Here is a 24,712-nt window from a genome sequence, read left to right as displayed (position 1 = left end):
ATTGGATGAAATTATTGTTGTAATTTAATTTTGTCCGACTATTGGATGAAATATTTTTGTAATTTAATTTAGTCCCAAAGTAGATAGGGATTTTCAAAAAAAAAGAGTTGCACATATGTGTTCCATGGAAAAACAAACACATATCCCTAATTTTAGAATTTTTCAATCAATAAAACAAATGCTTCGCAAAACCTATCTCAAATATAGCTAATTTAATTACCTCTAAATGATGTATAAGGAAAAAACAGTTGTATTTAGAAGCAAAATCTGAGATTAAATTTAAAGGGGCTCTTGAATTATCGGTCAGCTAACTTCTAATGGAGAAAGAAATACATGTGGTGGCTTGTGCGAAGGAGTGACAACTTATGAAATCTGTGCCCCAAATATGAAGAGAAATCCCAAAAACTAAAGATAAAATATCAGGCGCAGAAAAAACAGAGAAGAGCACCACAGTAGCAACAATCTTCTCTGCAATTCCTTGCTCTTTGTTTTGTTATTAAGCAGAGGAGATAGAGAGCAACATAGTAGCAGAGGAGAGATGAAGGAGTGGTAGCAATGTGTACATGTCGCAATTGTTAAGTTGGTAATTGACCTTTCTTGTCCATGATAGAACAAAATACATTGCAAATGAAATTTACACTACTTCTAGTCTAGAATATATACCAATAGAGTAATAAGATGTATTTTAGAGCAGTCACTTCACATGTTGCCTCTAAAATCTATTTCATTAAAGAGGAGATGTATCGAAATGGATTAGTATTTTTTCTAGAATTGATTCATGTTGTAAAGCTAAAAAATTATTTGAAACAACTCAAAAGAAAAATGACACATTGATTTGACTTGTGAATCTAGAACATTGATGCGATCAAAAACTTCCAAAATTGGCATGACTACTCTCCTTACTTCTTAAAGACTGATCACCGCTACTATAAAATGTCTTTGTATCCTGCACCAAAGAAATTATGTCCAGAAGTAATTTGTTAAATGATAATGTGCAAATGTTTCATGGTACAATAATTGTTCGCTTCACATGCAAGTAGTCAACACATTGATAGCAATAACTTGTCTTAATTAATAGAAGGATACATGTTCACATTTTCCACTTTACTAGGCACATTTCAGTATAATACATAGGCTTCTCATTTCATTCTAATTACAATAAACAGCTACCACTGGCAAACCCAACAACATCTTGAACTTGTTCCCAGTGGAACCTTTGCGTAGTTAATTACATTTTTATACCTAATTATCCAATAAATCAAGTTTCAGTCTCAAACTAATCGAGGCCAACTAAATGAAACATTTTTACATCTTCCACTCTATTAAGCTCATTTCATTACAATACATTCAACTAAGTCACACTCCTAAACTACCCGGGACTCATGATTGACTCTACATGAAAAATTTGTACCGATTCCACTATATTAGACTACTCATTTCATTCTAATAACTATTATATAATTTGTCATTCTAAGGTATATATGTTAACAGTTATATGACTTAAAAATTCTCTAAATCTCATACTTAAGTTACGTTTAATTGAAAAATACATGAGACCAAACTACTCATCTTGTTTCAGTATACTATGGTAAATAAATCAAGCAAGCAATCAACTAATCTACATCCCAACTACATGAAACCTTTTAAATATGTTTAATTCAAGGTATATTATGAATTATATGACTTAAATAACTTGGTTTCTCAGGTAATAATGAGTTACATGACATGAAAGTTCTCTAAATTCTCAAGTTTTGAAGTAAATATATTGAATTGAGATCAGACAATGAAAATACGATAGAAATCGAATTGTACCTCGCTTCGACATTGTTGCTCTTGGCTCTGCCTGATAATGATTGAAGAGGAGGCATTAGAGTTTTATAATATGGAGCTTAGGGTTTTGCTGAAGAGTAGTGGGTAGGTGGTGCATTATTTGAATGATTCAACAGTTGCCTTGGTTTGGTAATTCAGCTATTAGTTTGTTATCCAATGGAATCAAATGTTTTCTTTAGCGATATTTTGGCCTTAATGGCGCGGTGATAGGGGAGACTTATTCCTTATTGCTGTCAAGCTGCACTTCACGAATGTGCCCTATGTTGTTGAAAGCCTAGCTCATCCTCATCCATCCTAGTTAGCAGGATGAGCAACACCAAGTGACATACAAGAAAACTTACTTTCTTGACGCCTATATTTATAATATCATCACTCTTTCTCAAAGTTGATGCAGACATATCTAGCAACTTATCCATACTCTGCATATTCTGAGGAAAGGGGGTGTTATATAGTGAAAATGCAAGGTTAGAGCGATATGTAAATCTGTGTAGAGAAGTAAGACGATCTATGTCTAGTATGCATGCAAAATTTCTCAAATGAAAAGATAGAAGCACCCAAGCAGGAACTAAAAAATTGTTGCCAGGGGTGATATATTCAGAATAAGAAGATCAAACAGCAATAGCCGAGCATTGTCTTTTCTACTTAGCAAGTTAGCATGAGAACTAAGCTTCTGCAAGTCTACCAACAACCTGGCCTCGTCCTTCCTGCAACTATGTATGATTCCACACATGCATTGTGGTTTCTCGCCATGAAAGTAAACCACAGTTAGCAAGAAATTCATTCATCGGTTCCTAAATCCACAAGCTAAGTTTAGGAACATGAGGTAATTACTTTAACCGTGATAGAGACTTAATAGATATTTAGATAAGTAGAATGGAGCATAATTTATTTTCTAGTTAAATGCCGACTTCATAGCACATACATCAAAACAGCTTAAACTTAAGCCACAAAATCCAAACCAGCAACGGGATTAACTTTGAAGAGGACCTAGAAAAGCGTATAGCCGCAGTTTGGACACAAATCAAACAAAACACAGGACTTACTTTCAAGATTTCATAGGGTAATAATAAAAGGGGAGTGGGAGAATAGGCAGGCTAGATGGTATCTGCAGGTACTTAGAAGAGCAACTTTCACATGTATGCTTAGCATATAACAATGTGGTGCCAATTACTGAGTAACAGCATACAGAGTTAAGTGCAAACATGCATATGCTGAATGTAAACATAAAATTGAGCCATATATAATGCTAGCATTTGATGCCTCAAAAAACACATATGTATACAAAGTTGTTGAGTTGATATCACTAACCTTGTTCAGATCATAACCGCATTGACCTGCATATCCAACAACACCAGATTAGCAAGAAGATTATCCAAAAGTTGTGACAGCTCCTAGGAATTAGGATGCAGTAATAAGCTCATAGGAATTACGATGCAGTTATAATTTATAAGGAAGAAAAAAAAAGGAACATAATTTAAAGATATCTCAGACAACCAATAAAGCAGATGAACACTCTTTTTCAGATGGGTAGTGATAACATTGAGCACAAACTGAACAAGTGGACCATCCTCAAGTTGCATTCTACTTAGCAAAATCAAGTCTCAAAACAGACTATAAAGAAACATTTAACCAACTTTTGCAAGTTCCATTAGAAGATCAATGAAAGGAAGTGAAGAAAGAAATGACACGATTCCAGGTCATTGAAAGCATAATTACCATTACTCCATGTGTCAGCGCTACTTCTCAGGTAAGTGTAGACATAAGTAAAGTGCTCACCCACAACATCTCCAATTACACTCATGTCAGTATTTTGGGGTCATGCAACACATCGTCCTTGTTTGTCAAACATTACTATTGCAAGTAGTTCTCAATTTTGTTAAAGTAAAGTCACATTTTGGTTTAATTCTAAACAACATACATTATTTATAACTAATATTTCTTGGTAAAAACAAAGTCATTATGCAGTATCAAAATGCAATCAAACCAGAGGCAAACAAAGGATACAGGTTCCAAAAAAATTTGAACCCAATCACAAATAACACACATACTGATCTATATAATAAAATTGTCTAGTAAAAATTAAGTAAAATCTACCTTTTGGATAGTTGTCTGACAGAGGAAAATGTTGTGGAAACTCTGTGGAGAGAACAAAGAAATAAGAGTTGTTCAATCTCTTCGGCATACTATCAAACACAATAGGTGCATAAGAAATGATTTCCTTGGTGAAAAACAATGATGGAGAAACTGTGCCTATCTATCTAATATGCGTACACGTATTTGCTTAAGGAGAAGTACAACACACATGTTCATGAGAGAAGGGGATGTAATTTAACTACCAATTAAAGAGTTCCAAAGTTCAGTTACCAATCAAATATATAAGTTCATAAATGCAATACAATAACTATTTCTTTTTGTACAGTTAAGTTATGTGATACGATGTTCATAACCCACATATGTGGATCACCAAAGAGAGAATTGAGAGAACCAATTTTGCTATTAATGTATATCACATTTAACCAATGCGGAGAATCGAGATAACCAAAAGATTAAAGCAATTCAAGAAAAAAAAAACATAGGTGAAGTAAAGCAAATTGAAAATGGCTTGTTCAAAACTTCAAATATGGTAAAATTGCTTGCAATTTCAAAATAAACACATTGATGAACATACCATAATAAGGAGATGAAGCTACATTATTGTTGTGTGTCAATTGGAGGTAAAAGATGAGGAAACCTGCAAATCATAGGGAACCAAGTTTGACAATTAAGAACAAAGAAAAAATTAGCAATCTTGATAATTCTGAATACCATAGTGGCAACATGCACAAATGATAGAGAAAGAAAGGATCTAATATTTGTTGGACATGTATTTTTTTAGGATTTAAGAGGTAGAATAGAAATTAAAGCAATGATAGAGAAATGCTTTAGACTGAACATGAATCACGTCTTATACTATAGCAATCCTGTCTTAATTTTATCTCTTACTTCATACACATTTTTTTTGTTGTTGTAGAAAATCTATTGTGAAAAAAAAATTAGTTGATTTAGGCATATTGTCAAATACCTTCCATTCATCAGAGTGCAAATCTAATGTAGTTATCAATATGCATGTGAAAACAAACTACTCAAATAAATAGCAAAAATACTAATATCATCAGAATTCCATTAACAGTAAGATGCATTAAAAGGCGAGAATAGACAAAAACTCAACATAACAAACTTACAACTAAAATAAATATTTAAGGAAAAAAAGAAACAATCAACTATATAGATGCATGCATGTTGAACATCTGCCAATACACCAAGCAGAGGACAAAAAAAAATTAATCAAAACTTACTAAGAAGAGCAAAGCAATAGAAGCAAGTGCAACCACATCAGAATAAGATGATTAATTATTGCAGAAATGAGAAAATCAGTAAACGCAGAGACATATAGCAGAGTATCTAGTTGGACCAAAACTTAGTAGTTGCAAAAGATACTTAATTGCTTAATCATAATAGTGAGCTTAAAATTCATTCGATTTATCAAATTATAAATCTTTATGGACCAAAATATTCAAAATGAGAAGAAAATAAAGAGTCGGCTACTGAAATCCCATCAGAAAAAATGCGTAAAACAAAAGAAGGGATGAAAGAGAAAGAAGAAAAAAAAAACACAATCACATATGCATGATACAACCCAAGGAAAAACTTAAACAAAGCAATAAAAAATTGTTACTTGAACTGTATTTGCTCTTTCTCCGTGTTGTAATTTTTTATTGTGGTGAAAAATTTCAGGAATGACAAAGAGCAGATTTACTTGAAGAGACAAAATTAAGATAAAACCAAAGAAATTAAGAACGACAAAAAGTAAAAACCTATTTTGATGACAGTTTTTCTACAATTTCAAGAGCTCCATTACACAACTTCATGAAAAATAGTCTAGAATGTGATAAAAGGAGAAAGGTGGGAATGGAGAAAAGGCCAAAATAGTTTTGTGTTAAAGACTCAAAGTCATGTTTGAATTTTCACATGGAGTATTAATAGTCCTCATATTTGTAATATTGGTGCATTTTTTGTCCTCCTTCAAAATTTTGTCTACTTTATAACATTGATTTTATTCATAATTTATGTATGAAATGTTTAATCGTCATTTTATATATTTAGTAGAAATATTAACTCCATGTGAGAGATTGTGTGAAGAAAAATACCTGATTTTGTTTAATAGATATCGTATTGCAGGTAAAGTCGAGAGGTTCATCACGATGATTTCACGTGCAATAATACAATTTTTTCTTTTCTTGCAATGGCATACGATAAAATGTTCTTAGTTTAGCTGCAATAATATTTATACTGAACAGAACAAGGTGTTCTTCTTCTCACCTTCTCTCACATAGAGTTATTATTTCTACTAAATATATAATAAAATGATGGGACATTCCTTACATAAATTATAAACAAAATTAATGTTTAAAAATAGGCAAAAGTTTAGGAAATGACCAAAAGTGCACCAATATTATAAACACAAGGGACTATTAGTGCTCCATGTGAAAACTCAAGAATGACTTTGACTCAAAGATGAGGAACTATTTTGGGCTTCTCTCGTGGGAATGGGTTAAAGTATTGGGAAGACAGCCGTACTAAGTAATTACACATGGCTTTATGAGGCAGAACCAATTTATCCGTTGAAATTACAAAAATGCCCTTATTTGTATGCTTGTTAGAATTGCACCGTACAATTTTTGGAGTTGTGTTCGTCCTTCACAACTCCCACATCTAAATAAGGGTAAGGTAATAATATAATAAAAGTCTACGAGAATAATGATAATACATATGTAAAAATATAACAAAAGCACCCCAAAAACCTGATGGTATGAATTGTGAGTATTTAAGCCTAAAAATAAATACAAGAATCTGGAAGAACGGACTATCTAAAAATAACATGACTAGTCTAAACACTTCTCTGTGCTCCGCCAGTAGTCACATCCAAACTTGCGCATAAGAAAAATTCTTATATAAGTATATAGATAGATACTACTTCCTTTGTCCCTAAGTGATTTACTTTCCTTTTTAATCAGTCTAAAAAAGAATGACACATTTCTATATTAAGTAACAATTTAATTATAAAATATTTATTTTACCCTTAATGAAATTATCTACCGACACACAAATTTCTATCATTCATTTTGAACCACCAGTTTTAAAATTTTTCATTTCTTTCTTAAATTCAGTGCCGAGTCAAATTACTTCACATAAAATGGGACGGAGAGAATAATAAATTAGTGATAAAAGTAATTGTTAACTTCTCTTTACTCATATACATTAACATATAAGATGAAAACAAAAATACATGATAATATTATCCAAACATTAAGTAAAATATACATCATTTTTGTACTCATTCTACATTTTTCACACCATATAATTGATAATAAGTATAAATTCATTTCAAAACCTATAGTTTTACTTTTTAAACTAAATAAATCCCACTAGATTAAGTCCTAATAACTAAGATTTTTGATAGTTTTAAATATTACTTCCTCTACCATAGTTCGTGCTTAGGATACATGAGTTTGAATCTGTGAGATACATGTATCTGCCGAACTTTAAAATCAAGATACATATTTTATTTGTCTAAATTAATTAGTTGTAATTGATTTCTTTAATTAGAGGAATAATTGAGGATTTTCTTAATATATGGACAATTAATTCTGAAAATTTAAATTAATCAAATCCCTTAATATAAGGCGGAAATCAAGGAGTGTATGTATATTTAGTTAATTTCATTTTATTATTCTTCCAAATAATAATTCATTAATATTATTAATAAAAGACAAAAACATATATATTTTGGTCATGTAATTTCATTAATTTCGTTTTACTACTCTTAAAATAGTAAATTTATTAATTTGATGTATCTATTTTCAATATATGATCTATCCAACAAACTAAACACTTAGATATATGTGTATCATACAAGTATCTAGTATTAATTTCATGTATTTGTTATATGTATATCTAGTAGTAATTTCATGTATTTGTTATATGTATATCTAGTAGTAATTTCATGTATTTGTTATATGTATATCTAGTAGTAATTTCATGTATTTGTTATATGTATATCTAGTAGTAATTTCATGTATTTGTTATATGTATATCTAGTAGTAATTTCATGTATTTGTTATAACAATACTAATTTCATGTATCTATTTATATTCTCTAATATTATTTCATGTATCTTTTATATGTATAATTTAATGTATCAAATATATTTCACACTCCGCCACTATTTGATACATGTGTTGATGTAAGGGGTACTTACAATCGTAGCAATTCCCTCTTGTCAATATGAAAGTATTGAATTCATATGAAACCAGTATTAATACTCTACATCTAAAAAAAGATGAACTCTACATATGCTTCTGCCTCTCACCAACACAGGTATCAAATAATTTACATGTATAATTTTATGTATCAAGTATCAAAAACATGTATCTCAAATACATAGTAAGTTTATACATTTAATTATGTGTATCGAAATATGGAATGTAACTAAAATGCATGAATTTAGAAACAAATCACGTAGAGTATCTATCATTAATAAAAAAGAAGATTAAAAAATTCAAAATTCTTTCCTTTTTTAGCATCTAAATTTTTTTCTCATACATATAATCTTAACTTAAATATACATAATATATATGATAGAAGGCCAGATGCATATGACAAAATTTCAGGGTGTTGTCGTTTCTTATTTCAGGGTGTAATTGGGGGAACAAACACATCAAAAGTGATGCGACAGAAAATAATTTAAATTGTTAATGTACCATTAATTAAGGAATTTAAATTTAAGATAATTATTTAATATTATATTTAAGAGATTTGTGTATCTGATTAAATTTTTAAAAATATATGGTATAAATATTAAAAGTTGTTTTAGGTAGGGGTGTGCATTCATTTTTTCAGTTTTGTTTTATACTATTCGGTTTGGATTTTTTGGTTTTTGATTTTGAAGAAGTGTAACCCAATCCAAATCGAAATAAATTTGATTTGGTTTGGTTTTTCTCTTTTCGGTTTGATTTTTTTTCGATTTGATTATTCGGTTCATCGGTTATGTCAATAATTAGGAACATAATCAAAAGTTATATTTGTAATTTGAAATAATATATACATATTTACTAGGAGGAGTAATAAAATTGAATCTCTTAAATATACTTTCTAATATAAATCACAAGTAAAACGTAAAATGTAAAACACAATCTTAAAAATATATCAATTATAGATGACCAAACATAAAATATAAACTAAATTATAATGAAAGAAAATAATTAAAAAGGGACAAAAATGGTTAACTCCAACTTAATTTTTTATAAATTCGGTTTATTTGGTTTTTCGATTTTTATTTTTCTAAATCCGAAACCAAACCAAACAAAGTAAATTATAAAATCCAAAATCAGACCAAAAAAATAATACAAATTAGAATTCGGTTTGATTTTGCGGTTTATCCAAATAATGCATACTCCTAATTTTATGTGTAATTTTTTTAAACTAAAGATAAAATAAGTATATATGGTAGTAAATTATGTCTAATTAAGTAATTTTGCCTTCAAATTAATAATCTGTTTTGATGGAATTTTTTTAATATCCATTGACAACTTCATAAGAATCAAAATTTACTAAAATTTATTAATACTCCAAGGTCTGAAAAGGCATTTTTTCCCCTTTTTTTTAAAAAGAAAAAAGAAAAGAAAAGAAGAAGAAGATATTTCGTGCGAACAAGTTTGTTTCTGTGAAATTAATGGCGGTCGTCGCCTATAAGTTTGTCAATACAAAAAGGCGTTGAGTTGCTGAATTCATATCAAATTTCTAAAACCCTAATTCGGAATTTGTGATACAGAGAAAAGCGATGGGGAATGTTAACTGTGTATTCTGCGGCTGCATAGAACAGGCGAGCGTCGGTGTGGTGGAAAAATGGGGACGTTTTGACAGATTAGCAGAACCAGGGCTCAATTTCTGGAATCCCTTGGCCGGAGAATGCCTCACTGGAACTCTCTCCACCAGGATCAATTCTCTTGATGTCAAAATTGAGACCAAAACAAAGGTATACTCTTCTTAAGTACTCTACTATTTATTATTCCGATTCCGTCCATAAAAAGTAAAACCCTCCTACTGTTTTCCATTGTATGTATGCAAAAATTGAATGATCGATCGGTTAATTTTGAATAATTTGATTTTCTTATAGTTACTAGTTACATTTGGTGTAATTAAACAACATGATTATGATGCTGATACGAGTTGATAACAAATAGACAAAACAAAATCTATGAATGAAGTAGCTAAATGTGTAGTTACAAGGAATGTGAAGTCATTATATGAGCCACCAAAAGATTTGACCTTCTACAGACCAAGCTCAATTCCTATTAGGATGACATCAAATGAGTGGATAAACCTAAGAAATATTGGATTGTGAGAGAGGGAAAAAACCTCGGGATGGTTGGTTAGTGAAAGTACATTTAGACTGTATGTAGCAAATTCAATTCTGTGGAAATGAATGAACTTTAACCTGTTGGAGTTTCAAAATGTAAACTTGCCTGTACTGTTATGTTTTTATGAGGTGGTATATTGCTGAAGAAAGTCGGAGATTAGATTAATACGCTCTTGAAGGGTTGAAGTTGTTAATTTTTAGGTAACTTTACTTACACTTAGATTCTGAAGGTAATGTTTCCAATGTATGAATAGCTTTGCGGGTTTGTAAGTCGTTCAGATATTGTGCAGTTTCTTCTAGAGTACATCATGCTAAGAATTTTTTTTTCTTTTTCTTTCTCGTCTGGACTGGAATAGGAACTGTATTCGGAGTAATACGTCCTTTCTATGGATTGTTCTGTTGAACCTCTAGTTGTGTTTTTGACGACATTAATTGGTCAAAAAAATCCCTTAGGAAAGCTAAAGCATCAATGCCCGGCCCCCCTACTAAGATGGTTTCATAAGATGCTCCTTGAAGTAGACAAAATATTCCATAATTGACACTGAGCTAACGGTCGTTCTCTATGATATGATGAACGATATTCAAAGGCTTTTGATTGTGAGGTCCTTGATCTAATTTACTTTTCCCTAAAGCTACTGGTATCCTTTTGGGAATTCAATAGCAATATAGGACATAAATGGACCAATATGTTGCTTTACCTGCAGAAAGTTAACGAATTTGCAATTGTCAGGACAATGTCTTCGTTCAATTGCTGTGTTCGATCCAATATAGAGTGATCAGGCAAAATGCTGATGATGCTTTCTATGAGTTACAAAATCCTACAGAGCAGATTCAGGCTTATGTATTTGATGGTAAGTTGGTTTTTCTGTGGTTTTACTTTTTGTGAGTATATTTTTGCTATTGTGTTTATTTATGCCACTTGCACAATGCTCATCTCGTTCAATGTTCTTGATTCTTCTAGTTGTTCGAGCCCATGTCCCCAAAATGAATTTGGATGAGCTTTTCGAGCAAAAGGATGAAGTTGCCAAGGCTGTCTTGGAGGAACTTGAGAAGGTAAATTTTGTGTCTCTGTGTGGGCCAGTGTTGTGAAAGGCGATCTCCTCGTCGCCAATGGCGAGAGGCGAGGCGACCCTTCATCGCCTTTTAGCTTTGTGGCAAGGCGATCTTCAAAAGGCAATGCCATGGCGAGAAAGGCGTCACCTTTTGTATTTTCATTAAAAAAAGGTGACCAATTTAGGGTTTTAAAAGCTAAAAGGTAATTTTAGGGTTTTTGACTAGACTTCTCCCGGACCAGCCAAACTTTTCCGCGACTCCGAAGTCCAACCGATACATATTTCTTGTTTTCTTCTTCTTCCTATGTATCTTTTTCCTTCATTTTCTTCAGACTTCAGAGTCACTTCTATCTCTGTTTGACTTGTGTTCTGTTTCTTTCTCATTTAAGTTCTAGACTATTAGTATGTACTATCTATTTTTAGTTTTTGAATTGAAATATTTGTTAATATGTTATTGCTATTGAGATTTTGATTATTTATATATGCAATTAAATATTTTAATTTTTTGGTATTAATTGGTGTCGCACTTCAAAAAGGCGAGTGCCTTTCCACTCACCTCGCCTTGTGGTGAGGCAGATCCTTGTCGCCTTTTATCGCCCTTCGCCGTCCAAAACACTGGTGTGGGCGGCGGGGAAATGAAATCTCACATGCTCCATTTTAAAACTTGGAACAGAACCTGATCCACAGTAAAGATGGGATTTGGTAGGATGGTGAGGGGTAACGAAAGCAAAGGAAAAAAACTAGTTTGTTTGTTTGTTCATATGTTGTCTGTGTATGAAATTCAAAACAAATTTTATCTTGTTTCAAACCTTTGGAGCCTGGATTATTTTAGTGATATGCAGGTCTTAAACTACATAAAATATTTTGGATGACTTCATCTCCCCAAAAGTTTCACTTGTTTGTGTCTTAATTGAGATTTTATCATGTAGAGTGCAACTTTTGATCAATTTTATATGGACAGCAGGGATTTTGGATCATTAGATATTAGATTGCCTTCCTGCTTGGGATTGTTTTAACACTTGCTTCTAACTCAAGATCCTTCTCCTACCTCATTTAGTGCGGGTTCATCTTAATTTCTTTTTCTTTTTCTTTTTTTTCAAAGAGCATTCCTCCTATTATCTAGAAGCAATGTATGGTTAATGGACCATTATCAAGTAACCTTTTTGGAGAAGATACTCTCAGAATCTTGAAATTGGAAATTTTAAGTTCAAGTAGTCATCTTCAACTAATTGAAGGAAAACAGGCTTTTCTGCTGCTCTTCCTTTCAGTATGTTAGGGGAAATTATCTTGGTCTGCTGTCATCAATATGTTATACTATTTCCTAATATGTTTCTAAGAGAAAATATTCTACTCCCTCCGTTTCATATTACTTGGCACCTGTTGACCTGGCACATCCCTTAAGAAATCTTCAATTAGAGGTGTATTTAACTAAACTAACCTTATTAATGATGCTTTGGAACTCTAAATTTGACTACTACTATTTTATGTAGTTATTTAATACTAACTACATGGAAAAAAAGTAATATAATTCTCTTGATTTGCTAAAATGGATAAGTAAAATGAAACATCTATTTTTGTTATAGGGGTCAAATAAAATGGAACAGAGGGAGTATGTCTTTTCTTTAATTTTATAATCAAGTAGAATTGTAAAAATGAGGCAGAACCCTCAACACAGTGTCCTTCCACCCCCTACCCCACCCCACAAAAAGGGGAGGGAAATTCCACTGGGTAAAAAAAGGATTACTCTGTTACCTTACTCAAAAATAGGGATGTTATTGCAGATGTCTTTTCTTTAGTATATCAGTGAAAATTGTCGACCTTGTTCTTAATAAATTTTATTTTATTTTTTGTAATTTTACTGGTCAAGTAGAATTTTATATTATTCTCCATTTCCAATAGGAAATATTTGTTTCTGGAAGCCTCTTATTTAGTTTATGTCTCAGGTGATGGGTGCGTATGGATATAATATTGAGCACATACTGATGGTTGACATCATTCCTGATGCTTCTGTGAGAAGAGCAATGAATGAGATAAATGCAGGTAAAGAAACTGCTGTAGTTTTTCATATGAATAAAATTTCTTGTTTAAAAAATGCATGGTTCTTGATTTGAAGGGGAATCAGTTTCTCCTTTCTGTATTAGTGTACAAATAGAGTGTCGATAGTATTTATGTTTCTAGGTTTCCTAATTCTGAATTAGTGTTACAAATATTGTGTTGATTATACTTGGTTTCTACTTCTGAATTAGCATAGTTAAAAAATGCATGGTTTAAATTTTGAAGGGGAATTAGTATGCAAATAGCGTGGATTGTACTTTAAATTTCTGTATTTTTTTTACCTCTGAATTAGTGTACAAAATAGAGTGTTGATAATTCTTAGTTTCTACTTCTGAGTTAGTGTACAAATAGAGCATTGATGGTACTGATCTGTTGTATTCCTTGGTAAGTTGTAATGCACATGTTGGAACTTGGAATATTTTATCTTTGAGCAAGGTGCCGATTGAGGATGCATCTGGTGTGTGGAGAGACACCCTTTTGTTTCCGGAAGTAGTATATGATTAAAACAAATGGTATAAGAAGATTCAAATGCTTATCATTGCCGTAAGAGATGATGTTCTCTGATACATGAATTAATAATTTACTGAACTATATACTGTTTTATCTTATTCTGTATTATATATAGCTCAAAGGATGCAGCTTGCTAGTGTATACAAAGGAGAAGCAGATAAGATTCTCCAAGTTAAGAAAGCAGAAGCTGAGGCTGAAGCCAAGTATTTAGGTGGGGTTGGGGTTGCCAGGCAGAGACAAGCAATTACGGATGGTTTGAGAGAGAACATCTTGAACTTCTCACATAAAGTAGAAGGGACCTCCGCCAAAGAAGTGATGGATCTTATAATGATCACCCAATATTTTGACACCATCAAAGACCTTGGAAACTCTTCAAAGAACACTACCGTTTTCATACCACATGGTCCTGGCCATGTTCGTGACATTGGTGATCAGATACGTAACGGCCTGATGGAAGCAGCTAGTGCAAAGGTCACTGAATAGGTCTGCGCATTTGGAAAATATACGATGAGAAGCATCTCCCTGTGTCTGTACAAGAAGGTTACACAATAAGAACAATTGGAGTTTGATAGTTTTGGTTTGGATTGTTTTTGTTTTCTCTTTAGCCATGACCATTGACATTGGCAACATTGTTTTGATGTTGTATAGCAAAAATAAAAAAACTTTTAAATAGAAAAGAAAGGAATACCAGAAAATGTTTGTAACCCGCTCAACAGGTTGTTGACCCGTTCATTCATTAACTCAACCCATTAAAAATTGGGTTGATATATAACCCGAATTGACTCATTGGGAAGTCTTATCAAAAGCTTTTGTTTTTAATTTGATATGTTGTACTTATGTAGTCATAATAAAGAAATAAATTATTTTATTAGCTACTAAAATAGTTTAAAGAAAAAAATAAAATAATTAAGTTTAGTTTGGCTGGGTCAAGCAAATTTGGGTTGGGTTGGATCTTGACCCAATTGTTATCTTAACCCATTATGATCCGTCCAAATTTGATTCTACCAGCCCAACCGCCACACTCATTGACTATACATCTTTCACCATATTTGTTTCTGCAAAAAGCTCGCAGTATTCAATCTTGTTTTGTAACATGAAACAGGTTGGTCAAACAAGTTATAAGTTTAGTTTGATTTGTTTAATATTTGAAATTTCAAACAAATTAAAACTAAAATTAGGTGGATGAAAAAAAGTAGGTAACAACCAGTGCTGTTAAATTTGACTGGATCAGTTTTAATATTCTTTTGACATAACTACGTCAATGCTCATTAATGTTGCTGATTTTGATCTTAGTACCTTCACCATGATCTGTCAGCTATTACATCGAGACATTATTACCTATATTTGAAAACGAAAATTCGTTCACAATTTTACACCAATTAATATGAATATTATGGTAAAATATATATTTTGAGGGATTAGTTTTGAAAAAGAATTGAAAATACAGCCATACCCCTATTTTGGCCTATCAATTTTTTCTTTTAAAAAAGGGATGGAAGCGCGGTGATAAGCTAATGCATGGTAATATTCATGAACAATAATAATATACTTATTGTAATTACATATATAAGGATCGAAAAAGATAGAATTTATATTGATTTTACCCCTTCTCGTTGAGATCAAAAAGTTATTTTCAAAAAATTCTCAACCATAATCATGATAATATTGAGTCTAAATAAATCATGAAGTTCCTTTCGCCTCCAACTTGGATATGTCTGACAAGGAACTAGTAGTATTTCTAGTCCACATAATCTTTTTTAAGGGTTTTACACCCTAATTAATAAATATTTTTAATAACCTCGAGCATAAAAGTATATTTTTGAAATTGTCGTTTAGATTCAAGAATAAAATGCGGGATTATTTTATTTTGTATTTGGTTAGAGGTGTTATTTATCCCACCATTCATATCGTAGTGATAGAATAAGTTATCTCATATACATAATGGAATAACTTATTCTCAATCAAACAACCCGTAATATAGTGCTAAGTTAACACCATTGGAATACTAAGGGGTATTTATGCTTGAAAGAATAAACAAATTGCTACTCCCTTTGTCCCTAATTACTTGTCCACTTTTGAATTGACACACCTATTAAGAAAACAATTATTAATATAGTGAGTTTACCATTTTACCCTTATTAATTATGAAGTGGATGAATTGTAGGTAAATTTTTTTTATCCTTTCTTGATTTATCAAAATAGACAAATAATTAGGGACAACTATAAAAGGAAAAGTGAATAAATAATTAGGGACAGACGGAGTATTGAGGAAGAAACTGATTATTTCCATATGTAGACAGTAGACTAGATACAACTAAATGGAGAAAAAAAGGGAGAATTTTTTCTTTACTTTTTTTAAAAAAAAAGTGTAAATCATTTTACAAATTGCAAAAATGGTGGATCAGTTGCAAACAAAAGGTACATGTAGAAAAGTATGTTAATAATAATAATAAATAATTGTGGACCCAAAAGTGATGGTAGATAATGCGTTACTTTTTAGACTGTAATAATAGAAAATAATAATATGTTTTAGGTATGTGGTCACTTTATTCACCGTACAACATATGTAATGTAATAATAGAACCACAAGAATATAAACCAAATTATAATAATTACATTAGGGTTTTGTTATAATTACAGTGCACTGTAATAATAATAATAATAATAATAATAACCAAAGTAGAGATTTGATGGCACTAATCATTTATTCCTCTATTGGCAGACAATGGTTAAACTGTACTGAATTACAACAAAACTGCTTCCGATCCAAATTTGAATTTTAGTCTTGGACATTTAGACATGACATAGCACCGTTGTGATTTATCGAGGCCATAATCTTAAATAGAAAAGTCTAGAAGACGCAAATTATGGTAAAAGGTTAATAGGTCGAAAAGTGTCTATGCTAATAGGTAAGTAATACATTATTTTGATGTCCTTATAAGTAGTAGTCATAGTGCTATCCTTGTAATTTCTTATTTTATGATTTTGTTGATATATATTGTTTCTTGTAGATTATTATTTGGTTGTAAAATTGTTTTACTATTATTTGTTGTTTTGTTACTATCGATTATCTCTTGTACTTTCATACGTCTTTTTTTTTTATCCGAGGATCTATTGAAAACAACCTTTTTACCTCACGTCTGAGGTAGAGGTAAGATTTATATTGCATTCTAGTCTCCTCAGATCTCGTAAGAATACACGGAGTATATTTTTATTGTATTTGTCGTTCTGTTTTCTCCTCCTTTTGTGTAAAATTATTAGCATACTATTTATGTTAAGATTTGGGGGGGGGGGGTAAGGGGGGTATAAAAAATAAATTAACAAAATTAGAAGTGTGAGTGGCAGAAGCAACCTACCAATTTATGTCTAATCAGATGTATTAGTAGTTGGCTGCTTGTGTTCAACTCAAGTAGGTATCATTAATGCTTAAAAAGTCTACTCATAATAATGTGTATTTTTCACTGTTGTAGATTAAGACGACCAAACCATAATCTTGAAATAACACCATTAACTTTAACTATGTCCTGTATGTAACAAGTTAATGAGTTTGGACCACACAAATAACAACGATAAGATGCTCCCTAGGACCACATTTATTGTTCATATAATATAATATAATACAATGAGAATAAGTGATTGACAGATATTTATCTACAGTTGCAACACATGTTTTCTTCTAGTATCATTAATTATATATGTGAAATGATTAGATATGAAGAACAAAGCCATTTATGTATATCTCTTCTCTACGTATTCATTTTTTGATTGTCTCAACGTGATTTATAGGTCACGGAGTTTGAGCCATGAAATCAGTCAATAATATTAGAGTAGGTTGTGTGTTGTTCTTCTCGAAATCCGTGTGAACGTATGATACATCGTGCATTTGGCATTATATAACTCTTCTCAAAGTAATCATTTTTTGGCATGTCGTACGAAGAGAAAGTTGAAGGTCGATCCACAGGTTGAAGTTTATCAGTTCCTACAACGATATCAAGTTAATATACAATAGTAACTAAGTTTGTCAAGTTGATACATACATAAAATTTTGTCAAAAGCTACTATAGGTTTGTATGAGCTTATACATGGCATTCTAGATCCGCCGCAGAGGGACAATCCGGTGGATTAATCAACAACAACATATCCAGTGTAATTCCACACAGTGGGTCTGGGGAGGGTAGTGTGTACACAAACCTTACTTTTACTTAGAGAGGTTGTTTCCGATAGACCTCCGGCTCAAAACAAAAACAGTCTAGGAAAAGACATAATGGAAGTGCTATAGACAATAAAAATCTGGCAGATTAATCGAAGTACATAAACCGATCTAAACACTATGGTTATAAATTTATAATCTATACTTTTGAAAGAAAAATACAGTGAGGGGCCAGAGGCAAAAGTCTTCACATTAGGTGCAAAAGGAGACTCCTTAACTATACAAAGAAAGAGGTTGTCCACCAATTAGAATGCAACAGGAGCAAAGCTCATTCCAAAATAAGAAAAACAAGATATCATTCTCATCTACAAACTCTCCATTTTTACTACTAACTTATATCCATTGTGGATGAATCACAAGGAAGATGGTAACATAACTATAGAGTAGACTCGACGGTATGCCACAAGGTTAAAAAAATACGTTGAGCTAATATTCGAGTCGAAAAAAAGAACTCATCATTCCCTAGCTAAGTAAAAGGAGGCAGAATAAGTAAGCAGTTCAAGTCAATGAAATAACAGCTAAAGAAGTATGTAATTGGAGCTTTTAATAATTTGATCGAGATTCGTATGAAGTGGGCAAGAATGAAAAGAGAGAGTGGCAATAATGAGGGAGATTTGAAAGTGTGTAGATTCTGGTAGAAAAAGACTGGTTTCCTGTTGATAATAATCATTCTGTTTCAATCTTTTTAAAAAACAGGAACATGACAACAATGAACTATGAAATCGGAAAACATACCATACGAGTGAAAAGGCCTTTTCAAATCCTCTAGTTGGTTGAGCAGTCTATTAGTAGTTAGCGTTATCAGCACATTCCTCGTGTCCCTCCATCAATTAATACCTATAGCAAATTCTATAGACAAGTGAACTAGCAGAAACAATATCATCCTCCAGAAAAATCGGCTTTTTAATTTCGTTTCCTCTTTTTGGCCCTTCCCGCCTCTCTTTTTCTTGTATACTATACAATTTTTTTGTCCTGAAAGATCAAGGAATTAATTTGTATTTGCAACAGAAGAATTTTTTGTATAGAATGTGTAAACAGGCTCACACTGTAGAAAAGGAATGATTGAAGATTCCGAAAATAAAAGCAGCAAAACTTTAACACAATAATGAGAATTGCATACCAAATAAATCATACAACCCATATGCAGCAGTGCCCTACCTTCTGTATGTTTCATCTCACCACTTTTTCACCATCTCCTGTACTATTGCACACTAAGATGTTAAAGAATAATCATAAACATGCCCCGTAGATTGGAAATTTTACCTGTAGGGTACTATGTCATGTTAAGATTGTCAAGAATTCAGCCACAAGAAAAGGAATCAAATGATGGTTAATGTATCCAATTTCAGCGTAATTATATATTAACAATCATTTCATAGAGGTTTCCAAGACCAGAATTCGTTAAGTCAGCTATGGAACAAGTACATCAGCATGCAAGTCATAAATTGTAGGTATTCCTTAGAAATCTATAAGCAACTAAGTTATAACAGTCCCAGTTTAAGACGAATACTTGAACCAAAACTTAGTGAAGTCCTATTATCTGCAGTGTATTTATGAACGGTGCACGTGAATGATAACATGAAAAAAAGAAAACACAGCATGCCTCCATACATACCAAATTATATTAGTAGTTAATGTTATAGGCAGCAAAGTAGAGCCAAAAGTCGGTTGAAATTCGTTGAAAAATCTTTTCAGCTATAATATGCAATCCATAGTGCCAACAGCCCCCTTGCTTACAGTTTGCTCAAAGTAGCTTTTCCCAATCAGGTGAAATAACCAAGCACTAAGAAAAAACTTTTAACTTTCAAATTCAGAATCTGGTGTGAAATTTTCAACAAAGTACCACCTTGTATGAGAGTAAGATAGATGGTCATGATGCTTAAAGAAATAGTTAAACTAAAGCTTTTTAAACAGTCTTGGCTGATAGGAATAAAATAAACAATTGAATACATAGAAAATAGAAAGAAACAGAGAACTTTCCCTCTAACCTTCCTCTTGATGCAATGTCTGTGGGGTTCTTAAAGCAGATGCTCTGGAGTCATTCTTCTGGCTACAAGGATCTGCTTCCGGACTGTTCTTAGGTTGACTGATCTCATAAAAGCTTATCTGATTTTTCATGCAACAATCAATGAAGAGAAACTTGACTAGAGAAAAGAAGCACGACAAATTCAGACAACTATTCTAGACATGTCTTCCAACATTTAAAAATAATTCTAATGGGAAATTATTACTTCATATCACTAACATCTTCAAGTAGCTTCCCCTTTCCACTTGGGCGAATTTTATATTTACAATAGCAAGTGTTAAAGCCACCCAATATAAGCATAAAAACTAGCACAAGTTGATGTATTGATAGCCATGAATAGCTCAAAACACAACGAATGTTCTTTGTTCTTGCCCCCTATTTCCCAAGTGACATATCGAAGTTTTGATAATTCGCATCGCTGACTTAATGAGATATCAACTTCATGTTGCATTTGATCAAATGATAAGATCACTATCAGCATGAATATCAACTTCTTTTGGATAACAGATGAAGATTCGAAAGCAAAGTTGAAATTAAGAAAGTACGTGGCAAGAGCAAGGAGTTTAACAGCTGAATCCACAAGTTCTTGTATAGATTAATCAAAACACACAGTTCGGGATAAGCTTTAGCATTTTGGGCAACTAAAACTGAGAAAGCATTGCATGGCTATAAGTTCTATCGACTATATGAATGAACCTGGTTCAATATGAGAAATATTGACATGTCGTGGGCTAAGGTCAATAAATAAACTGACAGCCGACAAAAATGACAATATTAGTTAGTCTCTGCCTTTGTTTTTTCCTGTAACATTTTTATTGACTAAAAGGAGGCAAGGTAAGTCAATTCACAGATAAGAGTTGGAAAGTAAAGTGGAACATAAATATGGTGAAATTTTGGTCTAGTTATAAATAAAGTACAAGCCTTTTTGTCACTTTTTTGTTAGCCTCCTAAATCTTTTTGCTGACACTGCCGTTCAAACAAGTTAGGCACTTAAAACTCCCCTCATTATCTGCAAATGGAATGAGCATCAAGATGCAGCTTTAGAACATAAATTAGGACACCCTTGATTCAACTCATTGCCAAAGTACTTGATATTAGCCAAAAACTATGCAAGATATTACAAAAAGTCCCATTCTATCCCAGTAAGATATTGTGATTACGAACAAGCATGAGCATATTTCTTCAGAACCAAGTACCTCTAGCTTCACATATAACAGGTCATTATATCATCAATAGGCAATTGATAAAATAACAATGCTCAATTTCCTCATATTGTCTACAAACAATATCTCCAAAGCCGTCTATTAGAAGTAACAAATCAAGGAAAGTGAAATTAAAAGAATTTATACACCCTAAATATCAATATTCTACAAGAGTTAAGAGATATGAAGAAAATAAATTAAACTGAGGGTGCATCTACAAAGACTTCATTGAACATGTCATCCTCACCATTTGCTGTAGTAAGCATCTCAGCATCCTTCTCCTCATCACTGGAAAAATCCCGTTTCTCAAGTTTTGCGTGAGCTGCAATGAAGATCATCCTTTGAGCTCTATCCATGCCAACCCTCGATTGCCCTTGCAGCGAAACCCATCTCATAAAGGACCAATTACATTTGAATCCACATGAGGTTGCCTGAAGGAAGAGAAGCCTAACAGCAACCTTCCCCAGCGACTTGAACTCTTTCAGGCAAGTTTCCCATACAAGCCTGCTACTCTGAGGATTTGCAATTTTCATTCTTCCTGTTACAGGATCTCGCTGCTTTACTTGAACAGCCTGAGCGTACAGTGGGTCGAGCCCTTCTGATCTCCATTTCATAAGCTCCATTAGTGCAGTGGGAGCTTCCTCCCGTGGTACGAGCCGTGTTATTAGCTTGTCTATGTCCTTCTCTTGATCATGTGTCAGACGTTTAAATGGTGGAAGATACTTCCCACTTGCATCCCTCACTAAGTATAATGGATCAAGTACAAATGCAGCTGACCATGCAGGGTGATAGTTTTTCTTGAACCGTGTATCGATTATCTTCTCAATAGGTCCCTCAGCAATGCTAAATTTGGCACACCAGTCCTTTACTTTAGCTCTCAACTCCTCCCAAAGAAGAAGACACTGACCAACTAAGGGTCTCTCGACCTCAATATCATCAGTCATCTCCTTGATCAGCTTCACTAGTGAATGAACAGCCTCCACGTCGTTCCAAAACCCAACATCCTGTATCATTTCAGCAACTTCTTTAGCAACAGGATCCTCTATGCATGAGACCTTATAGGAATCATCCAGCACTATTAACTGCAGTATTCGAGCATAACTTAGTATATCCTCCAACATTGCAATAACAGGACCATAGTTCTTAGAGAGATTGCAGTCAGCTGAAGGAACTCTAATCAACCCTGCAAGCTCAACACCGTGCGACCTGAATTTCCTAAAATGATTTCTGATTTGGGACTTGCTATTGAAAAGATTTGCAATTTTTAAGCAATTATCAGTGACAATTTTAAAAAGTGGAAGCTCTCTACCAAAGTCCTTCAACAAACTAATAAATCCATGAAGTTGGCATGAAAGATTAACCATCCAATGATTTTGTAACTCCAAATTCCTCAATGCCTTACCTTTATACTTGTCTCCAACTATTCCTACACATCTTTGAACAACATTACCACACAACCCTTTAATAGTTTCACGTAAAACTTCCTCTGCATACTCCGATGGCACCAAACCTCCCTTATACACTGCCTTATGAAATACATTAGTACCATTAGGAAGATTTATGATAAATTTAATCACAGTATCTTCCCCATACTTACAAATATCCCTCCCCCATCCATCTGAAGAAACTTGAAAAAATGCTGCATCGCGAATCCTGGCTTCGGACTCCACTCTTGCTTCTTCAAACTTAGAATCAAGTTTTTCTCCTACAAAATCCTTTCTTGACACCTCAGGCAAGCCTACTTGGTTAAGGAAAGCCTTGAATTTGGGATGCTCGAGACTCGAAAGTGTCACAGTCCCACAAGACTCATAAAACCAATCAGCCAACAAATTGAAAGCTGAATCAACCTGGTCCTTACACAAAGCTGGACCAGGTGAATTTTTCAAACTTTTAAGCCTCTTTACACTATCTTCCAACATCGCTAAAGCATCCAAATCCTCTTTCCCACCCGACAACATCAAATGTTGTTGATTAAGACCCGTATGGGTAACAATTGCTTGAGCTGTTTGGAGTGGTGAATAGCCCATTTCGCCGCAGAATCGCGGCGAAGTGTTCACCACTCCAAATTGTTGCGAATTTGAAGAAGTACCAGTAAGTGGTGAACTTCGCTTGCGATGATTATTCTGCGAAGTAGGTGAAGCTAAAGGGGGTAATTGTGAAATGGGCCTCAAAACTGAGCCAAAATTGGGACAAGTACCTCTTTTAAGATGCTCTGTAGCAGTCCGAGATGGATTTGAAGCCGAAAACGCAGCATCACACAAAGTGCACTTGAGTTTCACTGCTTTAGGGAGATTCGTTTCCGGGTTTTGAATCAAAATAGGCTCGAGATGAGCCCAGTACCAAGCTCCTTTCCCTTTGATAGCTTTTGTACGGACCGCAACTAACCCTTCATATCTCTTGCTCAATGCTTTCTCCGCCATATCTTCGCTCGAAGTCAACACTGAGTTAACATTGACGTCAGCCATTTCAACAGAAACAAAATAAATTAAAAAAGAGCTTTTTTTAGGATATTGAGTTTGTTTATCAATTCCCGACTATCATCATTATTGTGTGTGCAGAATTTCGATGAAAACAAAGTGGTGTTTCCATACCGGAAACCGGCGATCCAACCGGCGAATGAAGAAAAAAACTGAGAGATAAAACTGCAGACTCTGTGTTTGAGAAAATGCTTAACTGAATCTGCAGGAGAATTGGTGAAAGGAGCAAGAATGGTAGTATTGGTTAGGAAAAGAAAGTGACTTCATTGGAGTCTTATTATGCTACTTTTGTCGCTCACAACTGAGAAGACAACCTGCGCACAGAGGGGGGGTGGGGTGTGTGTGCGTGTTAAACCTGGTACCACGTGCTCTTAAAAGCGCGTGTCCAAAAATCTACCTAAATGCTCTTTTATAGATTTCATCGAGAGTGATAAGTATTTTTTCATTTTCAGCGATATATTTTGTATTTGAGTGCTGCTATTATCTATATTAGCTTTTATTAAGCATGAAATCATCTTTATTTTTGGTTTTAATCGATTTTCAATACGAATTTGGAGAGGAATTAAAATAAAAATTGTCAACATAGAGGAGTAGGGTGGGGTCGAGAAAATGTTTGAGCCAATGGAAATTGACTCCTCCACTTATGGTCAACACTGGAGACTGATACACACTGCTTAGGCTGACATCAAAGTAGACCAATTTTATATTTATGTAAAAAATGAAATTCACCAATGACAGCTTGGGTATTTACTGTATTTCTATTTTTATTTTTTTCACTCAATTATGATTAGGGTCAGAATAGTGTATAAAAGATTGTGTTTTGGGGGAAAATCTTGTAATTTGGACTTGGTGATGATATGGTTGATTTTGATTATGTAATACTAATTTGGTT

General features: G+C 33.1%; 2 protein-coding genes and 1 long non-coding RNA gene across 5 annotated transcripts; 1 reads left to right on the top strand and 2 right to left on the bottom strand.

Annotated features, from left to right (window-relative positions):
• Window positions 1-570: 570 nt before the first annotated feature.
• Window positions 571-5,678, bottom strand: LOC107060786 (uncharacterized). The gene is made up of 6 exons (XR_001473526.1): window positions 5,546-5,678; window positions 4,499-4,561; window positions 3,925-3,966; window positions 3,139-3,164; window positions 1,813-2,249; window positions 571-946 (listed from the first exon to the last, which is right to left on the bottom strand). It is a non-coding gene; the product is annotated as an uncharacterized lncRNA (long non-coding RNA).
• Window positions 5,679-9,526: 3,848 nt separating this feature from the next.
• Window positions 9,527-14,618, top strand: LOC102580287 (protein PPLZ12). The gene is made up of 5 exons (XM_006348006.2): window positions 9,527-9,904; window positions 11,019-11,139; window positions 11,250-11,341; window positions 13,284-13,380; window positions 14,021-14,618. Exons 1-5 carry the CDS (start codon window positions 9,710-9,712, stop codon window positions 14,386-14,388), a joined length of 873 nt encoding a protein of 290 aa, XP_006348068.1. The 5' UTR covers window positions 9,527-9,709; the 3' UTR covers window positions 14,389-14,618.
• Window positions 14,619-17,466: 2,848 nt separating this feature from the next.
• On the bottom strand, window positions 17,467-24,141 carry LOC102579963 (uncharacterized). 3 transcript variants are annotated; one of them, XR_001473525.1, is made up of 4 exons: window positions 21,591-24,141; window positions 19,274-20,221; window positions 18,851-19,087; window positions 17,467-17,884 (listed from the first exon to the last, which is right to left on the bottom strand). XR_001473525.1 is itself a non-coding variant. In XM_015309066.1 (2 exons), exons 1-2 carry the CDS (start codon window positions 23,806-23,808, stop codon window positions 20,208-20,210), a joined length of 2,232 nt encoding a protein of 743 aa, XP_015164552.1. In that variant the 5' UTR covers window positions 23,809-24,141; the 3' UTR covers window positions 19,032-20,207. The 3 variants fall into 3 exon arrangements, 2 of the variants coding, with proteins under 2 accessions (XP_015164552.1, XP_006348067.1); XM_015309066.1 differs by lacking the exon at window positions 17,467-17,884 and having other exon boundaries at window positions 19,032-20,221; XM_006348005.2 differs by lacking the exons at window positions 17,467-17,884; window positions 18,851-19,087; window positions 19,274-20,221 and having other exon boundaries at window positions 21,382-24,140.
• Between the last annotated feature and the right edge of the window lie 571 nt (window positions 24,142-24,712).

This window comes from Solanum tuberosum, unplaced genomic scaffold, assembly GCF_000226075.1.
Source record: "Solanum tuberosum cultivar DM 1-3 516 R44 unplaced genomic scaffold, SolTub_3.0 scf00099, whole genome shotgun sequence".
Classification (NCBI taxonomy): Eukaryota; Viridiplantae; Streptophyta; class Magnoliopsida; order Solanales; family Solanaceae; genus Solanum; species Solanum tuberosum.
This window is presented reverse-complemented; position numbering and strand designations above follow the sequence as displayed.